This window comes from Kryptolebias marmoratus, linkage group LG13 (assembly GCF_001649575.2).
Source record: "Kryptolebias marmoratus isolate JLee-2015 linkage group LG13, ASM164957v2, whole genome shotgun sequence".
In the NCBI taxonomy this organism is placed as follows: Eukaryota; Metazoa; Chordata; class Actinopteri; order Cyprinodontiformes; family Rivulidae; genus Kryptolebias; species Kryptolebias marmoratus.
The window spans coordinates 14794525-14808655 of record NC_051442.1 but is presented as its reverse complement, the minus strand read 5'-3'; the positions used below and the strand labels follow the sequence as shown (position 1 = coordinate 14808655).

Below are 14131 nucleotides of genomic sequence, written 5' to 3'. Positions count from 1 at the left end.
CCCCCACCACCCCCCATGCTCCCAGGGGGAGGGGGGGTGGCCTGCTGGTGCCTTCCTGGTGAGCGCATAACAGACTTTTAGCGTTTTACTGGCACTGCTGCTGTTTTTCTCAACGGACCGTGACGCTGCCGGGGAAAGGGAAGTGGCGCCCCCCCGAGCCCGACCGGCTCAGAGGTTCTCTCAGGTGCTCCGGCCAGAGCACGCTGAAGCGGTGGTTCGCCGCTCTCTGGGGCCGAACATTTGTGCGCGCGTCCGCAGTGGAAAACCGGGGGCAGGTAACGGTGATGAAGTATTCATTCAGGAAGGAGGCGAGCTGGTAGAAGCCTCCATGTGAACGACACCCCCCTTCCCCCGAGATCAACAAGCCAACGCTGATCAAAGCGAGAGAACCCGGGTCAGAGGGCCCCCGTTATTTAAAAAACCCAAAGGAGCGCTCACTGTTAAAGTCGTGGGGCCGCTGCTGTTAGCGTGTCGCGGTGAGATTGGATTTCTCCAAACGGAGGCCGCTCAAAGAGCGACCTGCAACAGGTGAGACGTTAACTGTTCACAAGAGACGTCCTCCTGTGTGACAGCCTGAAAGAGGCAAAAAAAAAAGACACGACTAACAGAATGTGCTGTGCTGACATCCAAATAAGAGCGGAGGAGGAGGAGGAGGAGGAGAGGCCGTCAGCTGACCGGCTGTTAGCGGCGGAGGCCAGAGCGCAGCCCACTGTCCACACGTGCGAACCGGAGGAATCCGTGGTATGTGGGCCTCTGCATTGTCCTCCAGCTCACACAGGATCATAATAACACCCCCCCCTGCTGGTATTTTCACAAGCAGAACTTGGCCACGTTTGTCGTGCTGTGGGGTCATCGAGAGGCGAAGACAGCCAGGAACCAAACAAAGGCTCGGGCAGACGTGAGCTCGCGTCAACAACGGCATTGTTGTTGACAATCGTCCTTTCGATTGTAGTTCAGAAATTAATTAACGGCTTGGCACCTGCCATTTCAAGATGGCCGCCACATTGGGCCACCTCGGTTAGTTTCGCAGCTGCTGAGGCTACGACCTGGCGTGGTAGTAGCTGGCGCTCCGAGCGCTCGAGGATGGGACTGAAACGGCGCCGCCTCCCGTCAGTTTCTCAACGCCCGCTCAGCCGAAGCTGAGCCCGCGGCGCGTGGCGCTCCCCGCTAACAGGTGGGAGGCCTTCTTTGGCGTCCGGGCGCACGCAGAGGAGGTGACAGGCACTGCACACCGAGCTGCTGCAGCTTTTCTTTTTCTTTTCTTTCTGTTTGTTCGCCGCCCCGTCACAGGCCTACCACAGGTCCCACGCTCGCGCATCCGGGGTCAGAGGAGAGGCGGGGGGAGGGGCGCACAGGAAGACACCGTCAGGAAGTGGCTTGTCCTTTCACTGAATCTCTGCTCGAGTTCGCTCCTTTCCTCTCATTTGCATCAGATATCGAACAAAAAAAAAAGCCTTTGTAGCGGCGGTTACACGCTGGAAGACGGTTCCAGTGATGCGATTGTTCTGCTGTTTGCGCTCCGCCCTGAACTGATAGGTGCTCCACCAGCGGGTCCAACTATTAGTCCTTTCTGTCCTCCATCTGGGGAAAACGGCTTGCTTCTAGATGTTCTTCGACGTGAACGGAATCTGTCGATTTACAACAATAGGAAGATATCTTGGTTGTCAGGTTCTCATTTTGTCGGGAACCTTTGCGTGAAAACTCTTGAAGACAAAGGTTTACGGGTGGAAGACAGCAAAGGACTCTTCATCAGGAGGTTTAAGTGCTTTTAAATTTACAGGAACTTGGTTTAAAACGGACGCTTTATTGACCTTTTTGTCAGCTCCGTTTACTGAACGTTTTAGTTGACGCATTATCGGGACACAAGAAAAACTGACCCGAACTTTGCAGAGTCCGCCGTGTCGTTGTCGACCATTTTGGGTCAAATCGGCTTCTGAGTTGATTCAAGTCTAACCCCCGAGTGGACGAAAAACACACAGCCGATTCCAACCACGTCAACTTTTATTAAACAACAACAAAGGCAAAATATAAAACCAGTCTGATCTCTTCTATAGAAGCAGGAGTTTTGTTTGAGTGTGTCAACACAATGCCAAGGTGGAACGACATCAGCAGTGACCTTCTGCTCGTCGACCTGGGTAAGGTTAAAGGTAATTTCCAAATAATATGGAGGCCGTCATTCAGTGAGCCAGATTACAGACGGGGAGATCATATTTAAGACGGCGTGGACGTCCCAGCAGATCCACTCCCCAAGGTCAGACTATGAGCTCCTTGTCAGACTTGGTCAGCAGGTCAAAGGTCAAAGGTTGAAGCTCGGGGTCAGGGCGGTTATCAGCAGAACGGAACAAGTACGGCTTGTTGGGAGCACAGCAGCGCAGAAGGGAGGAGCCGTAGGTTTCCTGGAACCATGTTTGGAGAAAACCAGACGCGGCATATCGGCCTCAAAGCTACTTGCATGCATGGTGGTGGAGGGCTGATGGTTTGGGCTCGCTGCGGAGGATCTGAGGGTGAAACCTGAGGCCGTGTGGACCAACTTGGACCGAAGCGGGTCATGAAACGGGACAACGGTCCCGAGCAGATCAGCTAATCTTTGACAGAGAGTCAGGAGAAGCCGATCATCAAGGTGTCCGGCCGTCGTCCAGCCTGACGGAACTGCAGCGTCGAAACAAAAAGCCCACGAAGCTCTAATCAGTCGTTTCTGCCTGTAAGTCAGGCCTTATTTCCCTCCTCGCGAACGCTGCCGCTCCCCGGCGGTCCGTCTCCTGGGAGCCCTTCTGTCCTGTCCTGTGGTTGCGTCTGCTGCCTTCTGCAGTGCGTTTGGACTGCGCGCGGAGCGGGGCCACTTTCCCTGCGGTTGCACCTGCTGCTGGGGCCCCTGTTTGTGCACTTGGGTCCCGCGACCGTTACTGCAAGCCTCACGCTCCGCTACACAGCCAGGCAGCTGCGTCAGGGCCGCTTTGTTTTTGACGGCCGGGCAGGGAGGAGGGCTCGACTCGGAGGGGACTGGGTTCCTGCGAGAGGTGGAGAAGATGGTGACCGACCCCTGTCTGCACGCCGGGGCTTTGGATGGATGGATGGCTCAGTGGACGCCTGCTTAAAGAGGCTTTTCTGAGGGCAAAATCTGAAAAAACCGAGCACGTCAGAGGTCACTTCCTCCTCCGTGTCAACCAGCGGGTTGTGGACGAATATTTAAATGCTTTTTTTTTTTTTCATCACAGCTGCAAAGCAAAAGAGGACAATAATTCAGTACTGACGGTAAACCTCAGCTTTAACGAGACAGTAGCGCTGATGTACCTCACAGGCCTCCGTACTTTTTGCCCTGGGGAACTTCCCCACAAAAGGTCAGAGCGCACCCCTTATTCTGTGAGCCGGGAGCATTAAAAACAACACTTAGCAACTAAAGGACAAGCTTTCCCCTGAAGGCGCGCCAGTTTCAGACTCAGATATTTTTATGTTGAGAAATGATGGCATTGTAGAAAAATTGACGTCATGCAACATCTCACACAATTCGTTAGCATTTGTGTTGTGAATTACTCTCAGCTACTACCACACCAAGGTTTAGCTCAATAGCTGTAAAACTGACTGAGATATAGCTGTTTTTGTGTAGACTCGTGTTGATCAGCTGCGGCGGCCATTTTGAATCGTCTTGACTCCAAAAGTTAATCAGTCCTTGAGGTGTAACCAGTGATTATTCGTTGAACGTTTCATTAAAATCCGTGCAGCGATTCATAAGATATTTTGCTAACAGACAGACGGAGCTGACTTCAATTAGTTAGAAGACAAATTTGAAACAAAGCTCTGTGGCGATCAATTAGTGCTTGAAGTATGTGTTGGGGATCACTCTCAGCTACTACCACACCCAGTGTTAGCTTAATATCTGTACAATTAACGTAGTTATGAGCGTGTTTGTGGTTTTTAAAGTCAGTTAGCTGTGGCAGCCATCTTGAATCAGGTTGGCTCCAACAGTCGATCAGCTGTAGAGGTCCATCCAGCGATTGCTTTCTGCAAATTTCTTCAAAATTCGCCCAGTGGTTCGGGAGATATTTTGCTAACAGACACATGAGCACACAGCAGAGCCGTACGTTCACTGTCCACCTTGGTAATCGGCGGGCGATAACAACAGTCTGGACCGCCTCGAGTCAGGCTGCTGCAGCGAAGGGCTCCTGAATGAGCGAAGCAGAGAGCGTGAAGATTTGCATATCAGCAGGACGTGGAAGGAAAGTAGGTGCGCTGAGATCTCAGGTTCTCCTCTAATGACTCACATCCTGTCTTCAGTTACAGACTGACATCATCTGAAAAGAGGAAAAAAAAAAACAACAGCAGAGCTGAAGGTTGTGAATAAAACGAGAAGACGTCAGAACGAGTGTCTTCAGCTCAGGATGTCCTCCGTCCTCTGACACAGGAAGCCGTGTTTATAAACGGCAGTGGAGGAGCACGGGGGAGGGGGCGGGGTCGTCGGGGTCGTCCTCCTCGGCGGCCGTGGGGGGGAGCTCGTGTTCGGATGACCTCCATGACCCGGCGTCCTCCACCCCGTCTCCCCGTCCCCGCCGCTGCGACGAACTCTCTGACCCCTCCGGCTGCTTCCTGCTCGGCCTTTTTGTTTGTCTCGAAAGGCTTTCGTCTCCGCGAAGTACCTCGTGAAGCACAGAGGTGGGGGTTAACGAAACCCTCAGCAAGTAATCACTGGTTGTACGTCTGCAGCCGTTACGCGCAGACAAATTCAAGGTGGCCGCCAAAGCCAATCAACATTAGCAGACACAACAACAGCTATAACTCTGTCAAATGTTACAGACAGGGAGCTAACACTTGGCGTGGTAGTAGCTGAGGCTCATCCCCAACTTGTCTTTTGAGAGCTGAGAGACTGGGAGAGATCTTGTTTGTCAAATTTAATCATTACCTTTAGGTATTCAACTCTGTTTGTCTGTTAGCAAAATATCTTATGAACCACTGGGCGGATTTTAAATGAAACGCTCAGAAAGTCGTCGCTGGATGTTCACCTGCAGCTGATTAACTTTTCAAGATGGCTGCCACATCTAGCTGTGACCTGTGTGGACCCAGAACATCAGTGGTGTTAGGTCGATTTTCGTTGCGTTTGAGGCAAAAGGACGCCGTTACTGCCGACCTTTTCCCCCAGTCTTCCCATGAGGGTTCCTCCATGTTTTCACGCTTCTGTTTCTCCGCCCCCTGTCCAGAACTCCATCAGGCACAACCTGTCGCTGCATAGCCGCTTCGTGCGCATCCAGAACGAGGGCACGGGCAAAAGCTCCTGGTGGATGCTGAACCCAGACGGCGGGAAGAGCGGGAAGTCACCCCGGCGCCGGGCTGTCTCCATGGACAACAACAACAAGTTCGTGAAGAGCCGAGGAAGGGCCGCCAAGAAGAAGGTACGGGTGTAATCCGACTACTCGTGCACATTCAGCTCCTTCAGGAGGTGGCTGCTGGGAGTTGTGTAACTTTTAGTATTTCAGGGATAATTCTTTATTGTCCTTCAAAAACTTTCTTCTCTTTGAAATCTGCTGTTTTTGTCCTCTGAGGCTAATTTTAGCTTCCAGCTGCTGTTCGGCTACTTTTGGTTTCTACTTGACCTCTTGCCACATTTATCTCTTAGCTGGCATTTTGTTAATTTTAGCTCCTAACTATCTTTTTGATACGTTCAGCTTTTAGCTTTCAGCTAGCATTTTACTCCTTCAGCGGTCACTCAGTTTTTTTTACGTTCTATCTTCGCCTGTTTTCATCTCCAGTAGTTTTGTGTCAGTTTTGGTGTTTTTTTCTCCTCAGACGTCTTTACAAGAAGGAGCTGAAGGCGGAGGAGGAGGAGGAGGAGGTGGAGGAGGAGAAGGAGGAAGGAGTCCTGGCTCCCAGTACTGGCTGGGGAGCCCCAAGTCCCTCAGCACGGAGGACTTCGAGTCCTGGGGTTCCTTCAGGACCCGCACCAGCTCCGACGCCAGCACTCTGAGCGGCCGGCGCTCCCCTTTCCCCCCGGAGCAGGAGGAGCTGGCGGAGCCCAACGGCCTCCTGCTGTACCCCGGAGCCTCGGGGCCCACGAAGCCCCCGACCCTGCGCAGCCTCTCGGAGGTGGGCGGCGCCGTGGGCCCTCGCGGGGCGGAGCACGTGATGGAGAGCCTGCTGGACAACCAGAGCCTGCTGTCTCCCAAAGCCCCCCAGTGCGGCTCGGACCCTTCGCCGTCCTCTAACGCTGTCGTGCTGCAGAGCGGCTCCTACGGCGCCGCAGGTTTGACGCCGGACTACAGGAAGTGCACGTATGGCCAGGTGAGGCTGGCCCCCCCCGAGGCCAAGCCTGGGTTCGGACTTTACGAGAACCAGTACTTGTCTCCCGCGGGCCTCCTCAAAGAATTGCTGATCTCAGACGGAGACGCCGGCAGGAGTTTAATGTCCTGTAATGACGCTCGGGGGACAGACGCAGGGAGGACGAACCGCCTGATGTCCCCTTACAGCAGTCAGAGCCACGTGGGGGGTCTTAAAATGGTGGGCCCCCCTCAGGGTCACCCGGGCCTTCACGTAAACCCTCCACCTGCACACAACCAGGGCCCCCCCGCCTCACCAGACCTAAACGTCTGCGACACGATGCCTCTGACTCGTCTCACTGGTCTTTCGGGCGTCCCCCAGCGAGCGAGCGGACAGCCTTCGGCCCGCGGACACCCGGCTCACGCTTTCCCAGCGAGCTTCAGCAACGGCTACCGGCAACTGTACTCGGCTCACGCCCACCACCATCATCATCATCATCACCACCATCAGGAGCGGCTGCCCAGCGACCTGGACAACGTGTCCATCGAGAGGTTCGACTGCGACATGGACTCCGTCCTCCACGAGACCCTGATGGACGGCGGGGGGCTGGACTTTAACTTCGACCCCACCGCTGGGCCCCACGGGTTCTCCCAGAGGGTGAAGACGAGCACGCACCACTGGGTGTCGGGTTAGAGGAGGCGCTACAGGAAGACAGTGAAGGGGGGCACAGGGGGACATTGGACGTGTGTACAGGTTGGAAATGACAGGAAATATTTGGACATAGACTTAATAAAAGTCCTGCGTCTAAAAATGGAAGCAGGTTGGCGCTGAGATCCAGGTTCCCCCGATCAGAAAGAGACATTAAACCCCAAAAATAAAAAGAAATAAAGAGCCTGAAGGAATGCGTATCGCCCCAACTCAGATCGAGTTTTGCTGAGAATTGATGAACTTTTAGGTCAAACAGTTGGAATGTGGCTGCGTCGGCGCTCGGCCCCGCACCCGTAGACCTGCGCTGGAGGTCGGGACAGTTCCCTGAAAGGCTCCCAGATTTGAACCGACTGCGTCGTTTATCTGCTGTTGTCTTTGTAGGCGCAGTCGGCGGGTTGTTCCTTTCTGCTGATACATAAATAGATAAATAAATTCAAACCGGACGGATCGTGTTGAGGTTCCTGCTGTTTTCCTCCTCTCTGTCCGTCGCCAGGCAGAACCGGACCGATACGTTCCAGATGTCGTGTTTTTTAATGATGCTTTTGTGCCGTAAATACGCTGGTCGGTTTGGTGATTCAGCCTGTTTGTATTAACTGTGGGTGTTACATTTATTGTCTTTTTTTTTAAAGAGTTTCCTGTTTAGGTGTGAACCTCTGAATTCAACCAAAACAAAACAAAAACATTTTGAAACCTGTGGAGGTGTATTTTTCGTATTTTTCGGGTCATGTTGTAATAATTCCTTCTACCGGACGTAAAATGGAGTAAATTTTGAAACTTATTGCCTCTTTATGCCTCTTTGGACTTATTCTCTTGTTCATATTCTCTTTAATTCATGTGTGGGTTTTTGTGTGTTTGAGTTCAGAGCTCCTCTCCTGGTCGTCGTGCTGAAACGCGGTGACCGTGTCGATCATACACGCCTGTTTACATGTCTCAGATTAAACGACGTAAACTCTGACCTCAAACTGTTTTACCTCTGAAGCCTCGAAGGCATAGCCTCTGACTTCGCCGCCATCCTGTTTGACACGTTCGTGGTTTTCACGATCCGTTACAAGACGGGCCGTCTCTGCTAACGCGACATAAATGGGTTGTTTTTTTTTTATTCTTGTATGCTAAAAAACAAACGTTTCATCACCAGCATTCCTGTATTTTGTATAAATGCAGTTGTGGCGCCCACCGTTCTGTTCAGTACGTAAATCACCGCTGCCAAATAAAAGGAAAGCAGTTCCCTCTGTGTGGTTTTGTCATCAGTTATTGAGTTAGCCTTCTGCTACTTTCAGTTTTTAAGTCAAGTTAAGTTTCTTTATGTAGCACTTTACAGCTACTAAGTGCTTTTTAGCTTCCCTTTGCTTCTTTTTAGCTTTTAGCTACTGTTCTGTTGCGTTTAGCTTTTAGTTTGTTTTGCTACTTTAGTTTTCAGCTAGCCTTTTAGTAGTTTTAGCTAAAATTTTAATACTTACTTTTTTTAATTAGCTTTTTTTTAATCTTTTAGCTACCATTTTGCTACTTTTATCTTAAAGTTTGCATTTTGCTACTTTAGGTTTTAGCTAACCCTTTACTGCTTGTAGCTAGCCTTTTTACTAATTTTAACATTTAGCTTAATATTTTGATGACTTTAGCTTTTGTTTTTTTTGGGGGGGGGTGCTTTTAGCTCATGTTTTCTGCTTTTAGCTCATGTTTTTTTGCTTTTAGCTCATGTTTTCTGCTTTTGGCTCATGTTTTTCTGCTTTTATCTCATGTTTTTCTGCTTTTAGCTCATGTTTTCTGCTTTTAGCTCATGTTTTTCTGCTTTTAGCTCATGTTTAACTGCCTGCAGGTTTTTAACCAACACATCTGCCGCACAAATAGACAAGATTTTCGTTCCAGTTTGTTTAGCTGTTGGCTGATTTGCTGACTGGCCAGCGTTTGTGTGGCGTTGTGTTGTTAATCACCATCAGCATCAAACGTTTCTGTTTGAGTTCAGCAGGTGCCACGGCCACATGCGCTTTATGGATGCATTTTGTTTTCTTTTCTGTCCACAGGTTGGACAAACGAGCTGTAATACCCATGCCACACCACTAGGTGTCGAGAACGGTCACACTAACAACGGCGAAATAAAGAGGAAGAACAGAAAGAACCCAGACGGGGCTGCGCTGGGTTTTAAATCCACACGTCCAAACAGAAATGTAAAAAAAAAATCTCCAATGTAGAACATTTATTTATTTTATTTTTTAAACATAGTCCTTTTTCCTACCAAAATCTCTGCTTGTGTGAAACAGGAGGTGCTAACGCAGCAAAAAAGATCCGGTTTGGAAAATATTTGGAGTAATATAGACGGGATCATAGTTTAGATTTAAAAAAAGAAACTTTACCCACAATTTAAAAACATGCTGCAATACCCCTAATGTCCACATTAATGACATCTGAAAACACAGAAATTACTTTCTTAGCCGGTTAAAGACTGCTTATTTCGTTTTGTTTGTTTTTATATATTGTTGTTTCTCAGTTATTAGCCATTACAGCACATGATGAATGTTTAATGGTGACCAAATCAGGATAAGGGGAGTCAGACAAGAAAAAAAAAGATTTAAAAAACGTCTCTATCGTTGTTTTGGTTTCTAAGACACAAAGTAATGATGGGTGTGTGTGATAAAGGATGAAACATTGTTGGATCAACCAGAAACTGATCGGCTGATTCCTTTCGGGAAAAAGCGGACGGTTGAGTCACGCGGCCTTTATCTCGCCGCTGACACCTCGGCCTGCGCTCGTGGGAAGTGCCATAAATGAAACAGACGAGTTGTTGATGATTCAGATTTTAATTAGCAGCAGAATCATACCTTCCCTTCCCTCCCCCCCACCTCCCCGAGCTCACAAACAGCTCCCAGGTTATCAGCCGAGTTCACAGCCTTTTGGCTGCTCCGTGATCGTAGATCTCTGCCGGGGATCGTTTTCCTTCCTTCCTGCTGTGACTCACTCCTGTCTCCAGGCGATCCACGGGCAAACCGGCCGGCCTTGTGGGCGGTGCGAGATTCAGGGGGGGCTTCCATTTGGCAGCGAGACAGTAAACAACCACTGGCCTGGACCCGAAGCCGAGCCAGAGGTTTCAGGTGTGTCTCCGCGGCCCCGATCTGTTGAATCACGCCTGAGTCACTGAACTGAAGCACGCAAAGAGCGACAGAGGCGGCTGGAAGAGCTCAGATCCTGTTTTGTTGCTCGTGCTTCCACGCACCTGGCGGTGTGAGCCCGTTTGGCTGAGGGCCCCGCATTGTGCCGCCGCCGTGAGGGCGAGCGCTTCCTATCACCGCCTCGCTCCTGGCCCGTGGAAACCAGGCCCCCGGCCGGTTATCTGCAGCGCGCAGCCCCTCTGACCTCTGACGACGGTGGGAAGCTAAAGGTCGACGCGGGGTGACGGGAACATTTCAGTGGGGAAAAACAAACAAAACAGAAGCTGCTCGAAGGTCAGCAGGTTCGCTCCGAACTCGGGGCCCACATCAGCTCCATGGCTGCAGCAAGCAGCGGGGATGAAACGGGCTGCCGCGTCCTTGAGCCAGAGACATAGTCGGCATGAAGAATGTGGACTGAAGGACTTGTCTTTGCAGCCATGTTGACGAGTCCCTTTCCTGCGAGCGGCTGCTCGGGGATCAACAGATGAACAATGTTGTGTTTAAGTCCTTCAGAGGAAAGATCTGACTTGGACGGTAATAAAGAGTATTTAGAAGTCAGAGGGTAGTATTTCCACTACAGTTGTACTTGTACTTCCCATTCTGTGTAAATATACCCACGTAGTGTGGCTTTTAATGCCACGCGAAGGTCGATGAAGTAGCATCAACGTGAACTCAGGTTTGAGCTGTTTCAAGGCGACAGCGGCCCACCTTCGTTTTGACCGCGCTCTGACCAGCCATCAGCTCGTCCGTCCGGTCGGAGCCGGACTCTTTCAAAGAGCTGTGAAAACCCGGGCCCGCTTCCAAAGAGCCGAGCTGTTGCTTCAGACTTCCAGTGCAACAGCCGGAGCTAGGCTCGGCGAGGTTTCAGACGTTTCGAGGCCTCGCCTTGGCGCCTCGGGAGGAGGATGTTATTCTGTGGCACATTTTGTTCTGTGCAACTTGCCCCCGTGGGCCCACGTCAGTCCCGCTGCGCCGCCGCTCCCGTTTGGACGTGCCCCTAATTGACTCATCGAAAAAAGCACCGGGGTCTCCATTAGCTCCTCCGAGGAGCGGAAAGGTTGCTTGTGTTTACGCACACGAGGGGATGATGGCGATTGACGCCTTCGCCGCCTAAATGAGCCAAATGAGCCGTCGGCAGTGGCTTTCGCCCGGACAAGCTGCAGCGGCCTGGAGGGGCCTCACATCGAGCCGGGGGGTGGTGGGGGGGCTAATTTATCCCGCGTGGTCCGAGCACAAAGCCGGAGAATTAGGGGGGTTCGGGCCCGGTGGACGCCTGCTAATGGGGAAGCCAACATGCACTCGCACACCCGGCGTCAGAGGCGCGCCACACGTGGCGCTCTCTCTGGAGGAGAGCAGGGCGAAGATTAGTCCGTGATGAGATCCAAGCTGGCGGCAGCCCCGCTGTTCGGTGCGTTCACGTGACATCCGAGCAGGAGAGGGAGGGACACAGTGGCACAGCAGCAAACAGCTCTGGTTTCCTCACACCTCGAGGCCCCAGTTCCACTCAGGAGGGGGGAGCTCGAGTTCCAAAATTACTCCAATAAAAGGCTTTTTAAAAAAGGAGTTTTCTAATATTTTCAACTAATAATGAAAGGCCTTGAAGGAATGAGTAATGTCCACCACCTTTCATGACAGGAGGAGAAATAGTTCCAGTTGTCAGGTTATGAGCGGTCTCAGATGAGCTCTAATGATGCGTTTGCTGTCAGAGCACGTGTTGGGGATGACTCTCAGCTACTATCACACCAAGTTCTAGCCCGATATTCTGTCAAAACGACCGAGTTACCGCCATTTATGTGTGCTGGCGTCGGCCAGCTGCTAATGAAACATTGCTTCAGTGCTGACATGAGGTGTTTCGGTAGAAATGCATGTTTTATGAACTTTTCATGCAGCCCTTCAACAGCTGCAGCTCGTTTTATCTGCATAAAAGCATTAAGAATCAGGGGAAATAAAATTCTGTTTTTTTGCTAAATATGACATATGTTTACCTCTGACTCTACCGACAGCAGTGCAGCAGATTAGCTCCATCATGCGAATCCAAGCAGTCAATGCAAACAATGTCTTAATTAGGTTGTTTTTGCTTTAAAGTCTTTAACTTCTTAGAGGTGGCGTGCATTTATTTTAACCCAAGAACTCCCTCTGCCGGACAGAAACAGAAAACACAACTTAAAAAAAAATAAAATCTTGACTTGGGTGTGATAGAAATGTGTGTGAGCTCTGTGGTTTGCTTTCTGCGTTTTAAACGAAAAATACTGGATCATTAATCTCCAAAACCTCAGTGTACAAGAACAGGTGAAAAACAAAACTGTACAACCCGGGGTTTTATATCATTGTGCAGTTTTATAAACAAGCTGTGATTGAAGCCTTCTGGAATGGGCCGGCATGGCAAAGAGTTGGAAAGGAGGAATATTCGGTAGTGATAAAAAATAAAAATAAAAACTTGGGAGGGCAAAGTTGGAAAATGATGAATTAAGTTCCTAAAAGGATAGTCTATCAAGTAGTTACCAACAGTTAGTAACTTATCAGCCTGAGATCAGTCATAGAGCACAGAGTGTGGAGAGAAGGGTAGAAGTCTTTGTCAAGGCTAGGCTAATGGCTAGCTATACCAGGGATTATTATTATTATTATCATTATTGTTATTATTATTATTATTATTATTGTTATTATTATTATTATTATTATTGTTATTATTATTATTATTATTGTTGTTGTTGTTGTTGTTGTTGTTGTTGTTGTTGTTGTTTATCAAACTTATAAAACAACTTTCCCAAAAAATGACATGCTGGAGTTGTTTAACTAGCCATTAGCCTAGTCATTAGCCTAGCTATTAGCTTTGCTATTAGCCTAGCCATTAGCCTAGTCATTAGCCTAGCTATTAGCTTTGCTATTAGCCTAGCCATTAGCTTTGCCATTAGTGTAGCCATTACCTTGATATTAGCCTTGCCCCATAGCCTAGCCATTAGCTTTGCTATTAGCCTACCCATACACCTTGCCACAAGCTTTTCCATTAGCATAGCTATTAGCCATTGACATTTTTATTTTAAAGTAACTACATAAAATGTGAGAATGATTGAAATGTCATGGCAACACTTGGATGTTTTTGGAAATAATCCTTTAATTGTGCAGAGAGAACACAGAAATTCTTTAAAGTGCATAACCTTTATTTTTTTCAGTCATACATTTTAGCGCACCTTTAATGGCTGGATAAATACCAGGGGGAGAAAAAATATCATGATCATTTTGATACAAGTGCATTTCTGTAGATAATAATTCTGAGAATATGAAGAAGTGTACTACAGATTCAGTACCTGTTAAAGTGTAAAAAGACAAACGAGCAAAGGTTTAGACAAGGAGGCAGCACAAACAAAACCTGTCAAACAAATCAAAAATAAATGCATTCAAATATTAGTTTGGTAATAATTGCGCATGTTACACATATATTATGCACAATAACTTAGTCAGCCTTGTTCTCACCACAGTTTGTCTGTAATATTAAACAATATAATGGTGCAGGAATGGCTCAGACACACGTTTGAGCTGATTTTTTAGTCCACAGTACAGTAACTTTGACATGGTGTTTAAAGAGATAGTTCAGATCTTCTGCGCAAAGGTGGCGAACAACAAACATCTTACCTGTTGCAGGTAGCTCTTCGATCGACCTCGGTTTGGAGACGCAGAGTTTAATTCTGAGTGGGGCTATAAACAACTATGGCTCTCACAAATTTCACAGCGGCTCGTGCAAATTCTGTTTTGTCAAACAGAATGTGTTTAAATTCCCACGGTTCGTTCAGCAGAAATGCTTTGACAATCTCTGCAAATCACCACGAATTTAACTTCTCTCCAAACGGCGGTCGTTCGAAGAGCTACCTGCAGCAGGTAAGATGTTGTGAACTCTCCACAGAACCCCCACTTCAGAAGATCCGGATCATCCCTTTAAAGGTGTTAAAAAGGGGCCTAACGCCAACAGAAAAGGCAGTGTTTGAGCAGTTGTACTTATTAAAAAAAAAGAAAACCAGACGCCTGAACGCACCTCTGGGCTGCCT

The 14131-nt window shown here is 49.1% G+C and overlaps 1 protein-coding gene across 1 annotated transcript in view; it reads left to right on the top strand.

The window, feature by feature from the left end:
- The window catches only part of LOC108245221 (forkhead box protein O1-B), a 13151-nt gene extending 4976 nt beyond the window's left edge, over window positions 1-8175 (top strand). The window contains exons 2-3 of the mRNA XM_017431941.3: window positions 5190-5381; window positions 5776-8175. Coding sequence (XP_017287430.1) covers window positions 5190-5381; window positions 5776-6936 — 1353 coding nt within the window. The 3' untranslated portion in view covers window positions 6937-8175. The remainder of the gene's footprint in view (window positions 1-5189; window positions 5382-5775) is intronic.
- Window positions 8176-14131: the final 5956 nt, after the last annotated feature.